An 18,848-nucleotide genomic window follows, 5' to 3' on the forward strand; every position below is an offset into this window, starting at 1 on the left:
GATAATTAATTGCACCCACCTGGTGTCCCAGGTCTAAATCCATCCCTGATTAGAGGGTTAGAATGAAAAAAGCAGTGGAACTGGCTTCGAGGTCCAGAGTTGAATATGAAGGTGATAGGGGAAGAGAAACAGTTTATAGACAAGACTGTGTTTGCCCGCTGAGCTAAAGCCTATATTGCTAAACTATATGAGAGAAACTATATGTGACCGACTGGGATTCAAACCCAGGGTATTATACATGCCACAAGACTGTGTTAGCCTGCTGAGCAAAAGCCAATGCATTAGCTAGCGGAGCTAACGCGAGTCTCCTTACTGTACTCACTCTAGGTCAGTAGCGCTGTCAGTCTTCATGAACTCCTGTTTGGCTCGGAGAAGGATATCTGGCTCAAACCTGAAGAACATAAATGAAAACGTATTTAGAGACTTCAACATTGGGATTCATGAGAAATTGTTGCTGACTATTCATTCTCTCTTTTCTCCCTCTCTCCTCTCTCCTCTCCCTTTCCTCTCCATCCTCCGCCCTTCTCCCTCTCTCCTCTCCCTCTCTCCTCTCCTTTTCCCTCTCCATCCTCCGCCCCTTCTCCCTCTCTCCTCTCTCTCTCTCCTTCTTCCCTCTCCATCCTCCGCCCTTCTCCCTCTCTCCTCTCCCTTTCCCTCTCCATCCTCCGCCCTTCTCCCTCTCTCCTCTCTCTCTCCCTTTCACCTCCGTCTCCCTCTCTCCTCTCCCTTTCCCTCTCCATCCTCCGCCCTCCCTCTCCTCTCCCTCTCTCCTCTCCCTTTCCCTCTCCATCCTCCGCCCTTCTCCCTCCCTCCTCTCCCTTTCCCTCTCCATCCTCCGCCCTTCTCCCTCCCTCCTCTCCCTTTCCCTCTCCATCCTCCGCCCCTTCTCCCTCTCCCTCCTCTCCCTTTCCCTCTCCATCCTCCGCCCTCTCTCCCTCTCTCCTCTCCTTTCCCTCTCCATCCTCCGCCCTTCTCCCTCCTCTCCCTCTCTCCTCTCCCTTTCCCTCTCCATCCTCCGCCCTTCTCCCTCTCCTCTCCCTCTCTCCCCCTCTCTCCTCTCCCTTTCCCTCTCCATCCTCCGCCCTTCTCCCTCCCTCCCTCCCTCCCTCTCCATCCTCCGCCCCTTCTCCCTCTCTCCTCTCCCTCTACATCCTCCACCCTTCTCCCTCTCTCCTCTCCCTCTCTCCTCTCCCTTTCCATCCTCCGCCCTTCTCCCTCTCTCCTCTCCTTTTCCCTCTCCATCCTCCGCCCTTCTCCCTCTCTCCTCTCCCTCTCTCCTCTCCCTTTCCCTCTCCATCCTCCGCCCTTCTCCCTCCCTCCTCTCCCTTTCCCTCTCCATCCTCCGCCCTTCTCCCTCTCTCCTCTCCCTCTCTCCTCTCCCTTTTCCCTCTCCATCCTCCGCCCTTCTCCCTCTCTCCTCTCCCTCTCTCCTCTCCCTTTCCCTCTCCATCCTCCGCCCTTCTCCCTCTCTCCTCTCCCTTTCCCTCTCCATCCTCCGCCCTTCTCCCTCTCTCCTCTCCCCTCTCCCTCTCTCCTCTCACCTCCATCCTCCCCTCCCTCTCTCCCCTTCCCTCTCCATCCTCCGCCCTTCTCCCTCCTCTCCCTCTCTCCTCTCCCTTTTCCCTCTCCATCCTCCGCCCTTCTCCCTCTCTCCTCTCCCTCTCTCCTCTCCCTTCCTCTCCATCCTCCGCCCTTCTCCCTCTCTCCTCTCCCTTTCCCTCTCCATCCTCCGCCCTTCTCCCTCTCTCCTCTCCCCTCTCCCTCTCTCCTCTCCATCCTCCATCCTCCGCCCTTCTCCCTCTCTCCTCTCCCTTTCCCTCTCCATCCTCCATCCTCCGCCTCCCTCCCTCCCTCCCTCTCCATCCTCCGCCCTTCTCCCTCTCTCCTCTCCCTCTCTCCTCTCCCTTTCCCTCTCCATCCTCCGCCCTTCTCCCTCTCTCCTCTCCTTTTCCCTCTCCATCCTCCGCCCTTCTCCCTCTCTCCTCTCCCTCTCTCCTCTCCTTTTCCCTCTCCATCCTCCGCCCTTCTCCCTCTCTCCTCTCCCTCTCTCCTCTCCCTTTCCCTCTCCATCCTCCGCCCTTCTCCCTCTCTCCTCTCCCTTTCCCTCTCCATCCTCCGCCCTTCTCCCTCTCTCCTCCCCTCTCCCTCCCTCCCTCCATCCTCCATCCTCCGCCCTCCCTCCCTCCCTCTCCCTCCCTCCATCCTCCATCCTCCACTCCTCCCTCCCTCCCTCCCTCCTCCCTCCCTCCTCCCTCCCTCCCTCCCTCCCTCCCTCCTCTCCCTCCTCTCCCTCCTCCTCTCTCTCCATCCTCCGCCCTTCTCCCTTCCTTACTTGACATCCTGGCTGATCTGTCTCTCTAGTCGTTGTCGTCTCTCCTCCAGCTGTTCTATTGGACTGTCTTCAGGGAACTCATAGGGGGCGCTGAGCATATCCTGCACTGCTATGCTGCGAGAGAACAGCTCCTACACGGGCACAGAGACACAGTGAGAGTAGCTTGTTTAGAGCTTGCTTTGAAATAAGTTGTAAAATTCAGTTGATCCATTTTATTGTTAAATGATCACATAAATTCCATCTTTCTATCTCACTCACCTCCGCGATCTCCTTGTACTTGCCGTCCATGGAGGTGCGTAGGTCAATGGTTTGTTTCAGCGCCACGGGGATCCCTGGCAAAGAATGCTGGGAAGTCAGGAGGTGGCGGGCACCACGGGGGTCAACTAGAGAGAGAGAGGAAGGAGAGGAAGGACAGAGAGAGGGAGAGAGGAAGGAGAGAGAGAGACAGAGAGAGAGAGAGAGAGGAAGGAGAGAGAGAGAGGGGAAGGAGAGAGAAAGGAAGGAGGGAGAGAGAGAGAGAGAGAGAGAGAGAGCGATAAAGAGAGAGAGGTAGAGAGAGAGAAAGGAGATAGTGGGAGACATAGAGGGAGAGAGAGTGTTATGCCGATCTGCACCGTGCCAAATCAGATGTTTCCAAGATCAGTTTTTCTTTCCCCTTTCTACTAAGCTTAGCCTACTCCACAGTTCACAAACCAGAAGGCACAGAAGGCACAGACGCTTGTTATTCTCAGCCTGACGACGGTGAAGACAATATACAGAGCAGAGGAGAAACAGTAACCCAGCCCAGTGCTGGAGGTCTGAGCTCAGCTGCTGTTTCTGCCTCCAGACACAATGGACCATTCAGGTGGAGACTAGAACCCATCAACAACACACTGGCCTTGTTGCCAGCACAGGATTCAATGTCTCCATGTTGGATTCAATGTCTCCATGTTGATGTGAGTCATTAAGCAAATGCAGTTGCAAGAAAAACAATAACATGCTAACTACAGTTACAAGACCTGGGCCAAGGGTCAAGGGTCAAGGGGGTCATTGAACAATACAAGCTAGGATGCAAAGAGATCAGATGCAGGAACATGTGAATACAAAATGGTTGAAAACAGTTCAGACATCCAGAAAGCCAGACAGCCAGACAGCCAGACAGCCAGACAGCCAGACAGCCAGACAGCCAGACAGCCAGACATCCAGAAAGCCAGACAGCCAGACAGCCAGACAGCCAGACATCCAGAAAGCCAGACAGACAGACAGCCAGACAGCCAGACAGTCAGACAGCCAGACAGCCATACAGCCAGACAGCCAGACAGCCAGAAAGCCAGACAGACAGACAGCCAGACAGCCAGAGGGAGGGATATAGTATGTGCTTCACCTTCCTGTGCCCCAGAGTGTACTTAGCAATCAGCATCAGTGTCTGTGTGTGTGTGTGACAGTATTAATCTTCTCCCCCAAACAGCGGACAAGGATCTAAAATATGAATGTTCCCCGTTTGATATTCCATCCCGGCCTCCAACCCCTGAAGTGGTAGAACGTCTGAGGGACCGCTGCCCAGCAGTATATACAGTCTGACATGCTACTGGACTCCACTGGGACCAGGCTTCGTACAGCAAAACAAGCTGAATACTTTCATTAATCTCTTTGCTCTGCCCTCGTATTTAGCCTCACAATGAAGTGTTTTACTATTTTATTTTCAGGACAACCAGGGCTACAAGTGGAATACAATTTGACATAAACAGTTGCATTCATGAGTTTTATTGACAAATGTCAATCAAAAAAATAAGGTCAGCCAAGCAAAAACCTGATACATTTTTTTATTTATAAGAATGCTTTAAGTATAGATATTGTTTGCTCAGTGGGAAATGAATATCCAACTAGTCAGAGACAACTGTTTAGAGTTTGGAGTTTGTGACAGCAACTATGTGAGCTTATTACAGTATTTTAGACACTACAGTGCATTCTGAAAGTATTCAGACCCCTTGACTTTTTCCACATTTGTTACGTTACAGCCTTATTCTAAAATTGATTAAATAGTTTTTTCCCCCTCATGAATTTACACACAATACCCCATACTGACAAAGCAAAAAACAGGTTTTAGACATGTTTGCTAAAGTATAAAAAAACAATAACTGAAATATCACATTTACATAAGTATTCAGACCCTTTACTCAGTACTTTGTTGAAGCACCTTTGGCAGAGATTACAGCCTCGAGTCTTCTTGAGTATGACGCTACAAGCTTGGCACACCTGTATTTGTGGAGTTTCTCCCATTCTTTTCTGAAGACCCTCTCAAGCTCTGTCAGGTTGGATGGGGAGCCTCGCTGCACAGCTATTTTCAGGTCTCTAAAGAGATGTTTGATCAGGTTCAAGTCTGGGCTCTGGTTGGGCAACTCAAGGACATCTAGAGACTTGTCCCGAAGCCACTCCTGCGTTGTCTTGCCTGTGTGTTTAGGGTTGTTGTCCTGTTGGAAGGTGGAACCTTCGACCCAGTCTGAGGTCCTGAGCTCTCTGGAGCAGGTTGTCATCAAGGATCACGCTGTACTTTGCTCTGTTCATCTTTCCCTCGATCCTGACTAGTCTTCCAGTCCCTGCCGCTGAAAAACATCTCCACAGCATGAGGCTGCCACCACCATGCTTCACCGTAGTGATGATGCCAGGTTTCCTCCAGATGTGACGCTTGGCATTCAGGCCAAAGAGTTCAATCTTGGTTTCATCAGACCAGAGAATCTTGTTTCTCATGGTCTGAGAGTCCTTTAGGTGCATTTTGGCAAACTCCAAGCGGGCTGTCATGTGCCTTTTACTGAGGAGTGGCTTCCGTCTGGCCACTCTACCATAAAGGCCTGTTTGGTGAAGTGCTGCAGAGATGGTTGTCCTTCTGGAAGGTTCTCCCATCTCCACAGAGGAACTCTGGAGCTCTGTCAGAGTGACCATCGGGTTCTTGGTCACCTCCCTGACCAAGGCCCTTCTCCCCCGATTTCTCAGTTTGGCTGGGCGGCCAGCTCTAGGAAGAATCTTGGTTGTTCCAAACGTCTTCCATTTAAGAATGATGGAGGCCACTGTGTTCTTGGGGACCTTCAATTCTGCAGAATTTTTTTGGCACCTTTCTCCAGATCTGTGCTTCGACACAATCCTCTCGGAGCTCTACGGACAATTCCTTCGACCTCATGGCTTGGTTTTTGCTCTGACATGCACTGTTAACTGTGGGACCTTATATAGACAGGTGTGTGCCTTTCCAAATCATGTCCAATCAATTGAATTTACCACAGGTGGAAAAAGGATGCACCTGAGCTCAATTTCGAATCTCATAGCAAAGGGATGGAATACTTATGTAAATAATGTATTTCTGTGTTTCATTTTTAATACATTTGCAAAAATGTCTAAAAACCTGTTTTCGCTTTGTCATTTTGGGGTATTGTGTGTAGATTGATGAGGAAAAAAACGTATTTAATCCATTTTAGAATAAGGCTGTAAAGTAACAAAATGTGGAAAAAGGGAAGGGGTCTGAATACTTTATGAATGCACTGTGTGTACTGATATTTCCTATGATCTTCTATCTAGAAGAACCCCTTACCTTCTAGTGACTCAGTATTATAGACACTATGTCCTGGTATTTCCTATGATCTTCTATCTAGAATAACCCTTTACCTTCTAACGACTCTTGTGTAGCTTGTGAGTGTCATAGAGCAAAACATGTTACATGTGCGTGTTCGTGAGTCTCAGATCTTCATAGATGGGTCATAATAGTTTGTAGCTGAAACCGTTCAGACTTTACAGACGTTTTTTGTGAGAAAAAAAAAATTTCGGGATCCAACCTTCTCTCACAAACACAGCTCTAGCTCATCCCCCATTAATCACACAGACTAGTGGTTATCATCTACGGATGCAGAAGAAATAGACAAATTCAAAGCCATAACCCAGCAGTCTGTAAAAAGGGGTTACAAGTTCAAGACGCGCCAGCGTTACCGTGGGACTCAAGAGGTTTAGCTGTCTATGCTGTCCACAGCGGGCATGTCCTTGTGTCTTCTTAACAGTAGTGGGAAGCCAGCGGTCAGCGGCAGGAGCAGGAGGTTGGTGGCACCTCAAATGGGGAGGACGGGCTAGTGGTAATGGCTGGAGCGGATTAAGTGGAATGGTATCCAATACATCAAACACATGGTTTCCATATGTTTGATGCCATTCCATTTGCTCCGTTCCAGCTATTATTATGAGCCGTCCTCCCCTCAGCAGCCTCCACTGCCATCAGTGTGTTTGTACAGGTCTTAATGAACGACACGTAACTGCCAAAATAAAGGAAACACTTGAGTAAATGAGGGATACAAAAGTATATTGAAAGAAGGTGCTTCAACACAGGTGTGGTTCCTGAGTTAATTAAGCAATTCACATCCCATCATGCTTAGGGTCATGTATAAAAATGCCCAGTTGCCCATTATTTTGGCTACCATGGCTAGAGGAAGAGATCTGTGACTTTGAAAGACGGGTCTCAAAAGGAACATAGCGGGTTTAAAGGGTGTGTGTCTCAGTCACCAGATCTCAACCCAATTGAACACTTCTGGGAGATTCTGGAGCGGCCATTCTTCCGAATTGCTCACGGAAGGATGGTGTCGTATCCCTCCAATAGAGTTCCAGACACTTGTAGAATCTATGCCAAGGTGCATTGAAGCTGTTCTGGCTCGTGGTGGCCCAACGGCCTATTAAGACACTTCATGTTGGTGTTTCCTTTACTTTGACAGTCACCTGTATTTGTGTGTGGAGGGCGTCCAGAGCTGAGCCTTACGGGCCTGTATGTATCTAATCCAGCTGGGTGTGTGTGCGTGTGTGCGTGTGTATCCAGCAAATCCCACTGCCACCGGCCCTGTCCTTTATGTATCTAATTCCCTAATGGCTGCTATATTTAGATAATCTAATGGTTACATAACTCCCCATCCACACAATACACACCAAGGAGAAACTAGCCCCCAGCGGGCACATTTCACATGGAGCAACATATTGTACTGAGCTGTACAGGGTAGCATCCATTATGGCTCTTACAGGGACACAGTTGGAGGGATACATGGTATCATGACAATAATCTGTAAGGATCATATATTCTGCTTGTACAGTAAGGAACTCCAGGTAACCAAATCTCAGTCCATTGATTTAGATTTGACCCGGAAACACAACATGCAAAATCATCGACTAGGACAATCAGTCAATCATGTCTACAGGTATTCAGGTAATACAGTTAGCGTGTGGAAACATAACATTGGTGCCCAGAACCATATCTTGCACGTGCTCTGGCCAACTTGTCGATTTGTTAAATTAATGTTCCACAGTGTGTCATGAGAGACAACGGGAAAACAGTCCAGAACATTCCTATATTATATATAACACACGGTAACGTCTCCACTCTTTTGTTGGATTCAATTGTAGGTGAGGCTTGAAAAGGAGGTCAAATGGTATCCCCTTGCTAATTGACTTCCACTCCGTGCATAATAGCAATACACAGAACCAAGTATATGTAACATATTAGGTCCTAACCCTAACCTTCATTGGGCTCTCCTCGAACCAGGTATGTTCTGGTTCAAGCCAAACGCTCACATTTCAAAAGCACACCTGAGAACTGATCTGCCTCCACCTCACCCAGAGCTTGTGTTGTTGTTGTCAACGGTCCTCAGGGAGGGATGACGATCAAGTGAAAACAATCTGATACTAAGAACTGATAATAAGGAGAGTAAAGGTCAAAAGTGAAGGGTCATCGCTTCCTGTGTAATCAACGTCCTCAAAGAGAAGTCTGGTCTTGGACCTCCTCCACACTACTGGTTTCCTGTTTTGAGTTTCAGACGTCCCCCGACAACACTCAGATTGTTGTGTCAAGTCCACAACTGTACAGCTGTGGGTCCAGTGTCTCAGTGGGTTAGAGCATGGAGCCGGCAACACCATGGGTTGTGGGTGTTCATCAACCAGTACGTTTCATTAACCATCAGCAGTAACGATAGTAAAGAGATGACTGATACTATAGACTTGTGCAGCTAAGACTACCACAATGCACCAGGGGAATATTACACAAGTCACTGTCTGTCTGGCGACAGGGTAGCAGAGGGGGAGAAGGAGAGGAGAGAGAGAGAGAAGAGAGAGTGGGGGGAGAGAGAGAGAGAGAGAGAGAGAGAGAGAGAGAGAGAGAGAGAGAGAGAGAGAGAGAGAGAGAGAGAGAGAGAGAGAGAGAGAGAGAGAGAGAGAGAGAGAGAGAGAGAGAGAGAGAGAGAGAGAGAGAGAGAGAGAGAGAGAGAGAGAGAGAGAGAGAGAGAGAGAGAGAGAGAGAGGGTGAGGGAGGGAGAGGGAGAGATAGCTAGAGAGGAGATAGCTAGAGAGGAGATAGCTAGAGAGGAGATAGCTAGAGAGGAGATAGCTAGCTAGAGATAGTTAACCAGCAGGGAGAAGAGGGTAAGAGGGGAGGAGAGAAGTAGCTAGCTAGCGTTGTTTTGTTTGTCTGGGATCAGGGTATCGAAGCATTAGCTAGCCTTGGTCCCAGAACTGTTTGTGCTCTCTTAACACATCCATTGGAGCTGGCTATAGAGCAATAACAGATCTGGGACCAGACAAGGGGTTTAGAGGAGAGAGATCGCTATCTAGCTAGCGTTGTTTTCGTTTGTCTGGTATCAGGGTAGTGATGTGTGCCTCTCTGCCTGTTATACCTGATGTTCTGATGAGACACTGAACTGTGCCCTGTCTGCCAGAGAGATAGAACATGCCAAACACTCTTTCCAGATAGGCTCACATGAAGGGGGAGAGGGATGATGACAAGGAGAGAAAGAGAGACACACACTCAGACAAAACAATAACAGTGACACACACACACACACACACACACACACACACACACACACACACACACACACACACACACAGGCTCGTCCACTGTCCTCTTTAATCTCTGTCATGTCATACGTACACAGAGCTGGTCCTGTAGATCCATCCACTCTCCCTCTGTCTCTCTTTCTGTCCCGGTGTCTGTGTATCTGTCTGCCCCCACCCCTGCTTCTGCCTGGTTTGGCCCAGCTGTCTAGCAACCTCTGCTGCTCTTCCTTCTTCATTTAAATGCCTGTGACATCGATCTGGACCGTACCATGTGGTGCAGCTGGGCAGGGGGGGTGAGAGGCTGCATTACTCAGGAAAGAGGCTAGATTCTCTGTTTCTCTCACATAACCCCCCTCTGGCTCATCTTTTGCTTTTTCACATTTTATTTTGCTCTGGGGAAGGTTTAGGAAAATGCTGCAGTGTGTGTGTGCTAGCGTGTGAGCATGCCTGCGTTAATTTGTGTGTGTGTGTGTGTGTGTGTTTATGTGTGTGTGTTTGTGTGTGTGTTTGTGCGTGTGTTTGTGTGTGTTTGAAAGAGAAATCTGCTCAGGGGTATGGTTTGAGACATGCTAGCAGAGAGCCAGAGGTCAGCCAGGAGATTATAGTTTAATAAAAAAGACCACCCCCCTCCTCTCCATCTCCCCTCTCCATCTCCCCTCCATCTCCCCTCCTCTCCATCTCCCCTCCATCTCCCCTCCACCTCCCCTCCTCTCCATCTCCCCTCCCCTCCCCTCCATCTCCCCTCCTCTCCATCTCCATCTCCATCTCCCCTCCTCTCAATCTCCCTTCCTCTCCATCTCCCCTCCTCTCCATAGCCCCTCCTCTCCATCTCCCCTCCTCTCCATCTCCCCTCCCCTCCCCTCCATCTCCCTCCCCTCCCCTCCTCTCCATCTCCCCTCCTCTCCATCTCCCCTCCTCTCCCCTCCATCTCCCCTCCCCTCCCCTCCTCTCCATCTCCCCTCCTCTCCATCTCCCCTCCTCTCCATCTCCATCTCCCCTCCTCTCTATCTCCCCCTCCTCTCCATCTCCCCTCCTCTCCATCTCCCCTCCTCTCAGCCCCCCTCCTCTCCAAAGCCCCTCCTCTCCACCCCCTCCTATCCATAGCCCCTCCATCTCCATAGCCCCTCCTCTCCATAGCCCCTCCTCTCCATCTCCCCTCCATCTCCCCTCCTCTCCATCTCCCCTCCTCCTCTCCATAGCCCCTCCTCTCCATCTCCTCTTCTCTCCATAGCCCCTCCTCTCCATCTCCTTCCTCCTCTCCATCCCCTCCTCTCCATAGCCCCTCCTCTCCATAGCCCCTCCTCTCCGTCCACCCTCCTCTCCATAGCCCCTCCTCCTCTCCATAGCCCCTCCTCCGCTCCATAGCCCCTCCTCTCCATATTTATTTCACCTAATGACATTGGTGGAGCGCCTGTCTTCTGCAGTGCAATGATGCAGTCTCCTGATGTAAACACTATGCCAGAAATAAGATAATGCAAAGTTGAATTTTTTACATCTGCATTTTCACGACACAGAGACACATTGTGAGGTAAATAAACACATGATAACATAGTAAGATTTATAGACCATCATCATTATCTCTGGTAACACTTCACTTGACACCCAGCGTCATAACACATTATGACATGTTCATAACCTGTCATAATATGGCCATGTCATGACCCATATATTTACACCTGTTGTTACTTTATGGCTGGTTATAACATCTACATTTATTAAAATGTTTTTTTTTCCCCACCAAGAAGTTTCCTTTCATTTGAAAGTTTTTTTTTTTTAAAGTCTTTTGTTGTTGTTTTAATTAATTATTTACAGACAGGTTATTTATTTATTTATTTTTTAATCATATTTTAAATACACTTGATGACACTCTCATGAAGCATTATGACCATCCTTTGTCACTTTACTTGGACTAAGAAAATACACTTTATGAAGTCAAGAAGCAATATGACCATCATAATCATTTAAGCCAGATAGGCCTATCAGGTACAGGCCCTTATATCAGTCATCAGTCAATAAGACGGTGTCTTCTCCTGCTCCTGAAATCTGCTCCTGCATTTATCCCAGTCATCAACAATCAGAGCATTGGGGTAGGTGCATGTCTGACATCAATGTGTGCGTAATTACAATGATAATTGAGCTTTTGTGGGTTTTGACACTCTTATAGACACCCTTTTCCCCCTTCTGATAACCAGGTGGCGAATCGCATCTCTGCATGTCTGGCAGACATATCAGTATGGATGACGGATCACCACCTCAAGCTGAACCCTGGCAAGACGGAGCTGCTCTTCCTCCCGGGGAAGGACTGCCCGTTCCATGATCTCGCCATCACGGTTGACAACTCCGTTGTGTCCTCCTCCCAGAGTGCGAAGAGCCTTGGCGTGACCCTGGACAACACCCTGTCGTTCTCCGCTTACATCAAGGCGGTGACCCGATCCTGCAGGTTCATGCTCTACAACATTCGGAGAGTACGACCCTGCCTTACACAGGAAGCGGCACAGGTCCTAATCCAGGCACTTGTCATCTCCCGTCTGGATTACTGCAACTCGCTGTTGGCTGGGCTCCCTGCCTGTGCCATTAAACCCCTACAACTCATCCAGAATGCCGCAGCCCGTCTGGTGTTCAACCTTCCCAAGTTCTCTCACGTCACCCCGCTCCTCCGCACACTCCACTGGCTTCCAGTTGAAGCTCGCATCCGTTACAAGACCATGGTGCTTGCCTATGGAGCAGTGAGGGGAACGGCACCTCCGTACCTTCGGGCTCTGATCAGTCCTTACACCCAAACGAGGGCATTGCGTTCATCCACCTCTGGCCTGCTGGCTCCCCTTCCTCTGCGGAAGCATAGTTCCCGCTCAGCCCAGTCAAAACTGTTCGCTGCTCTGGCACCCCAATGGTGGAACAAGCTCCCTCACGACGCCAGGACAGCGGAGTCACTCACCACCTTCCGGAGACATTTGAAACCCCACCTCTTTAAGGAATACCTGGGATAGGATAAAGTAATCCTTCTAGGGTGAATGCACCATTTTGTAAGTCGCTCTGGATAAGAGCGTCTGCTAAATGACGTAAATGTGCCCTTGAGCAAGGCACTTAACCCTAATTGCTCCTGTAAGTCGCTCTGGATAAGAGCGTCTGCTAAATGACTAAAATGTAAATGTAAATGTTATATAAGCCATAAAATAACGCAATATATGTCACAACTGGTCTAAATATATGTGTCATTACAGTATTATGACCACATTATGACAGGTTATGACAAGTTATGTCAGCTGTTATGACCATATTGTGACATGGCTATGACCGTGACTGGGTGTCAAGTAAAGTGTTACCTTATCGGTAATGTAGAAAGTAGAAAAAAACCTCTAAGGCATTATAACAAATGTCAACCCTTTCTGAAAGCTAACAGGTCAAATGTGATGAATGCCGACATGGTGCTTGAAGAGGGAGAGAGGAGGAGAGGACACTGCTGCGGATTGCGTTCTGAACGCGCTCCATGTGATTTGAATCTTTTTGCCCGCGCTTGCGCTGCAGATGGCTGTAGAGCCCCCCCCGCCGTGGAGGTGTCTACCATTCAATCCAATCATTTTTCCACCATTCATTTTTCTCATAGGGGATTTTAGAAACACTTCAAATAAGGGCTGTGTTTCGTGTAGGCTCACCCTGGCGTGACGTTTTGATAACCGTGTAAATCTCTCTAGGACAAGGTGACTTTTATCAATATATTCGTCTCTATTTACTCACATATTCGAAAATGCTAATTGGTATCAAAGTAGACATCATGCAAAACTACAAATCCCTGCAAACTCCTGCACGTCATCTCTGACAGACAACTTTTCTAACAGGTGTTGTGTCAATTTAAAACTTGCACAAGGCAGTTCACAGAATTGCACATTTAAATAAATGTAGCCAATTTATTCATTACTACATTTAACTAACATTAGATAGTTAATCCAGAGATTCTTACCTTTACCTCGATTCGGCAGTCTCGTCCAGATCATCATGGCATTTGTAGTTCTTTATGGTAGCCACATTAGCAGCTAATTAGCATTGCTAATTAGCTGCTAATGGGGGTTAAATACAGGTAAATATATTGATAAAAGTCACCTTGTCCTAGAGAGATTTACACGGTTATCATAACGTCACGCCAGGGTAAGCCTACACGAAACACAGCCCTTATTTGAAGTGTTTCTAAAATCCCCTATGGGAAAAAAATGAATGGTGGAAAAAAACGATTGGAACCATTTCCCTGTTTGACCGCTAGGTTTTATGGGTATTATGACTCATACTGTGGTCCTCTATATATCGGTCCACTAATACAGGACTGGTATTATTATTTGTGTTATTTTTTTTTATTCTGATTTTTCAGGGGGAGCTGCAGCACACCTACTTCCTGAGGCTATGAGGTTTTATGGGTATTATGACTCATACTGATATGATACTGATCATACTGAGGCTATGAGGTTTTATGGGTATTATGACACATACTGATATGATACTGATCATACTGAGGCTATGAGGCTACCTGCCATAGATGAGTGAAGGAGAAATACGTTTCCTTCTATCAGCCAATCAAGAACTGAATTAATTCAGACATTTGACAACGTCAGGAGGGAACAACGGTTCTTAGACGGTGGCTATTGTTTACCTTTTTTAAAGAGATATACACCGGTCATGTTAGTAATGACGTGTTAATATAAGGTTGTACAGATCGCGATCGTATGAAAACGGTAAACGTACACAGAACAGAGATCAGGGCTCCTCAGGGCGTTGCATAAAATGTGGTGGAAAAACCATGTCGTTCCCTCTGAAAGAGGCGACTGATTGAGGGCTGATCCAGTTTCAATAGCAGCCCTGTCAGAAGAACAAAGCCAGAAGCTCTCTCAAGCATCGGAGGCAATCAGTTCTTCACAAGCATCCCAGCTGTGAGAGTTTATGGATGCTATCAAATGGCACCCTATTCCCTACATAGCACACGACTTTTGACAGGGGTCGATAGGGCTCTGGTCAAAAGTAGTGCACTATATAGGGAATAGGGTGCCATTTGGGATGTACACTATTGCTCAAAACGGTTAAAAACCCTCTAAAGATAATTTCATCTCAATGAGTCATGCTGGACTGTAGCGACCTGAGCCCAACCACCTGACAACCTCGTCGAGAGGTTCGGATCTCTTGGCGTAACGGCTAAGGTAGAACATAGACGCAGAATAATTTGGTAACATTTTACTCAATGTTGAAAGGTATAAGGCATTGTAATGCAGTTATAATGCATCATACGACTTGTTATAAGCATTTATAAAATCCTTATAATGTCTTAGTAACCATCTCATAACGATCCTGCCCCTCTTGACCCCTGACTAACACTGTAAACATGTCTGACACTGCTCATGATGGGATCTGACTGCATCTGTGTCATCACACTCCCCCTAGTGTCTATGATGAGGATTTTTCAGTAAACTATGAGATAAACAAAGTTAATCATAACATGACGAACATGGAGCCAAGGTTAAACAGGGGGTACATCTCTGTTGCTAGGCAATCATTTAATTGGTTCCTCTCACTGGGTTTGTGTGTGTGTGTGTGAAATGGGGATCTGACCGGCTGTCCTACCTTATCAGAGACTGAAACCAGACTGTTGCCTTTTGCCTCTCTCCTCAGACAAAGTCCTGAAAACGGAGCCAGAGTTGAACAGAGTTCAGACTAAACATGAGTAATTACAGCATGACGGGAGGGAAGAGAGGAGTTGGGTTTGGGTATGTTTGAGAGATTGAGTGTGGACCTGTCATGTCCAACAAATCAATCTCCAGTTCAAGCCAGGGTGAGCCAGGGTTGAACAGAGTTCAAACTGAACATGATTAATTTTACATGACAGGGTTGTTATTTGTGCAGGACAAGGCTTGGGGAAGTCAGATTTAGCCACTGCCATAAACTAGGGAGGTGGGTGGAGCAGTCAGGAGATGGAAACTGGAGACAGTGGTGTGGGGAACCCAGGAGGGAGGGGTTAAGCTGAAAATGTATGTGGAATGACTATAGAAACTGAGAGCTGGGGGGTGAAGAAGGAGATGCTTTGCAAACCACCTCGGCTCTATTGCGTATTTAATAAAGTCTATCTTAATTCTACAAAAACTCTGAAATGCTTTGGTTCTTTGATAATGAGGACGAATTTGCCACATCATCTACAAAGATGTTCACAGACGATCTGCAAGAGAGTCCAACATACCTAGCTACCATTATGCAGCATGCCCAACATTCACACATATAAAGGCCAAACAGCTAGCGGTACTGGAAATTTAAAAAACAGCAAGGGTACTCATCTTATTCACAACCCCCACTCGCAAACCCAACCACATCAAGACATCGACTTATCGAAACACAACAAAGAGAGAGAAGTTAAGATGAACGTTCCTACTTCACCTCGGTTTTCTACTGTTTCCTCTTAACCAATAGAAATCGGGTACTTTGCTGTCTTTGGGTGGAGTGACAGTAAAATGAAGGAACTGAACCGTCAGAGGGATGTCTCTACACCCCGTCCTCTCTAACCCCTCTATCAACTACTGTATGAGGGATAGCAGACATTGTGGTCCCGCCTACAATATAGGACAATAGTCCACAGGTCAATCACATGTAGTAACATAGGGCCAGAGAGAGAGAGAGAGAGAGAGAGAGAGAGAGAGAGAGAGAGAGAGAGAGAGAGAGAGAGAGAGAGAGAGAGAGAGAGAGAGAGAGAGAGAGAGAGAGAGAGAGAGAGAGAGAGAGAGAGAGAGAGAGAGACAGAGAGAGAGAGAGAGAGAGAGAGAGAGAGAGAGAGAGAGAGAGAGAGAGAGAGAGACGAGAGAGAGAGAGAGAGAGAGACAGAGAGAGAGAGAGAGAGAGACAGAGAGAGAGAGAGAGAGAGAGAGAGACAGAGAGAGAGAGAGAGAGAGAGAGAGAGAGAGAGAGAGAGAGAGAGAGAGAGAGAGAGAGAGAGAGAGCAGAGAGACGAGAGACAGAGAGAGAGAGAGAGAGAGAGAGACAGAGAGAGAGAGAGACAGAGAGAGAGAGAGAGAGAGAGAGAGGGAGAGACAGAGAGAGAGAGAGAGAGACAGAGAGAGAGAGAGAGAGAGAGAGAGAGAGAGAGAGAGAGAGAGAGAGAGAGAGACAGAGAGAGAGAGAGAGACAGAGAGAGAGAGAGAGAGAGAGAGAGAGAGAGATCCGTAGAGCAGTGGTTTCAATGGAGGGGTTACTGGGCATCAAGGATTCTGTATGTAGGCATCTGCAAATCATTTGTTGCGTGGGAGCTATCATGGCCCCAGACTGTCAATCACTGCTGAAACCCACTGGGAGCTGTGATGTACCAGACAACAGTGAATACGCTGAGTTCCATGAGTTCAGTTTAAATCACCAGTAGTAAGATACAGTATCACATGCACACCTAAACCCTAGTGGTTTATGATCACATGCACACCTAAACCCTAGTGGTTTATGATCACATGCACACCTAAACCTTAGTGGTTTTTGATCACATGCACACCTAAACCTTAGTGGTTTTTGATCACATGCACACCTAAACCTTAGTGGTTTATGATCACATGCACACCTAAACCCTAGTGGTTTATGATCACATGCACACCTAAACCTTAGTGGTTTTTGATCACATGCACACCTAAACCTTAGTGGTTTTTGATCACATGCACACCTAAACCTTAGTGGTTTATGATCACATGCACACCTAAACCTTAGTGGTTTATGATCACATGCACACCTAAACCTTAGTGGTGTATGATCACATGCACACCTAAACCCTAGTGGTTTATGATCACATGCACACCTAAACCCTAGTGGTTTATGATAGACTCGTATTGATTAATAGTTATTAGGAAATCCTCTCTGAGATATCACATACACACATACAGTACATGTCGAAACAATTATTGGGAACGATCAAGTTATTAGGCAATCCTCAAACCTAATTTAAGGTACTACTGTATACGACTATGGCCACCACAGTGTGAGCTGTACGGTCGAAGATTCTGTGGGGCTTACTGTACACTAACAACCATTTTAATGACATCTTTCTGTCATAAAATAGGGTCCTGCTATTATCTCTCTCTCTCTCTCTCTCTCTCTCTCTCTCTCTCATTGGAATTAACCAGATGGTTACATTTAAATCAGCTCTTTTTAGAACATTCTCTATATGGCTCTATCCAATATAATGCACCAGCTTCAACACCAGGACACATTGCTAAATTGTGCGTGGGAGAGGTGTTAATACCAGGCCAACCGTTTCAATGCTTAAACCGTTATGATTCATCCTAACAGTTCATCCATTTCACACTACCACAGCTCTTCCAGTTCCAACCTGCTGCCTCATTCAATCCAAAGACAATCTCTAATTTCAATGGAAATTATCTTTGGAATGAGACACTTCATGGGTGGGTGCTATCTCCATAGATAATGGTACAAGAAACTCATCAGTCGAAGTACCAGGAAAGGAGGCTTGAGTGACAGACAGGCAGACAGGCAGACAGGCAGACACAGACAGACAGACAGACAGGCAGGCAAGCAGGCAGACTGACAGACAGACAGGCAGGCAAGCAGGCAGACTGACAGATTACTTTCCTCTACTTTCCTCTCTTCTATCCAAGCTGACTTGATAACACAGGAGGAAACAGTCAAGAATTTCAGCCCATTCAATCCATTTAATTATAATGGCAGTCTATTGTAAACCTGGGAAGCATTCTGGTATGGTCAGATCAATCGATATCTACTCACACTACTCTAAGCCACCAGAGGAGATGCGGATATAGGTTAGGTATATGTTGATTATACCATGTATAGCCATCCATGTATACAATAGATATGCACACAGTAGATATTTGATTACTCTACTATTCTACAGTTAAAGCAGAGTTACCTGGGTGTTCTAGTATTTACTCAGTTTGTACTGTGCTGTACTGTATTAATACAACTATTAGGACCATAATGGCGGTGTGTTCTCAGTCTGTACTGTGTTGTACTATATTAATACAACTATTAGGATATAATGGCGGTGTGTTCTCAGTTTGTACTGTGCTGTACTCTATTAATACAACTATTAGGACCATAATGGCGGTGTGTTCTCAGTCTGTACTGTGTTGTACTATATTAATACAACTATTAGGATATAATGGCGGTGTGTTCTCAGTTTGTACTGTGCTGTACTCTATTAATACAACTATTAGGACCATAATGGCGGTGTGTTCTCAGTCTGTGCTGCAGCAGAGCCTGTTCAATTCACACACACCCCAGGGCATCAGACAGATCTCTGGACTGCCATCTAAAAGGGAGTCTCCTTCCTTTCGGACCATGCCTCTGCTAGCCTTGTCGTGGGTCAGACTGTGCTGTCTTGCCTCCCGACCAAATAAGCATTGGTAAGACAGCACAATCTGACCTTAGACCAGGCTAATACAGCTCTGCACACAAGACCAGCTGAAATCTGAACTTTTTTGTCACAGATAATGACAGATAAGAGATGGGACTCAAGGGAGTTCCTAAAAGCTGTGTGGGTGTGTGTGTGTGTGTGTGTGTGTGTGTGTGTGTGTGTGTGTGTGTGTGTGTCAGTGACGTGCAGTGAGGTAAGTGGGTGGGTAGGCACTGGCTATTATCAAAGCCAGATTTACTCACAAGTAAACCTTGATGAAGGCCCAGTTCACCATACAACAGACAGCTCCAACAGCCAGACAAA

The 18,848-nt window shown here is 47.1% G+C and overlaps 1 protein-coding gene across 2 annotated transcripts in view; it reads right to left on the reverse strand.

The window, feature by feature from the left end:
* LOC121537725 (AMP deaminase 2-like) overlaps positions 1–18,848 on the reverse strand; it is a 48,984-nt gene that overhangs the window by 23,011 nt on the left and 7,125 nt on the right. The window contains exons 1-4 of one of the 2 annotated variants that reach the window (XM_041845331.2): positions 9,249–9,338; positions 2,591–2,715; positions 2,333–2,463; positions 323–391 (exon numbers count right to left, since the gene is read on the reverse strand). In XM_041845331.2, coding sequence (XP_041701265.1) covers positions 323–391; positions 2,333–2,463; positions 2,591–2,620 — 230 coding nt within the window. In that variant the 5' untranslated portion in view covers positions 2,621–2,715; positions 9,249–9,338. Of the gene's footprint in view, positions 1–322; positions 392–2,332; positions 2,464–2,590; positions 2,716–9,248; positions 9,339–18,848 lie in introns of those variants that run through there. The other variant, XM_041845329.2, reaches the window with a different exon arrangement.

Source organism: Coregonus clupeaformis, chromosome 24, assembly GCF_020615455.1.
Source record: "Coregonus clupeaformis isolate EN_2021a chromosome 24, ASM2061545v1, whole genome shotgun sequence".
NCBI classification, from domain to species: domain Eukaryota; kingdom Metazoa; phylum Chordata; class Actinopteri; order Salmoniformes; family Salmonidae; genus Coregonus; species Coregonus clupeaformis.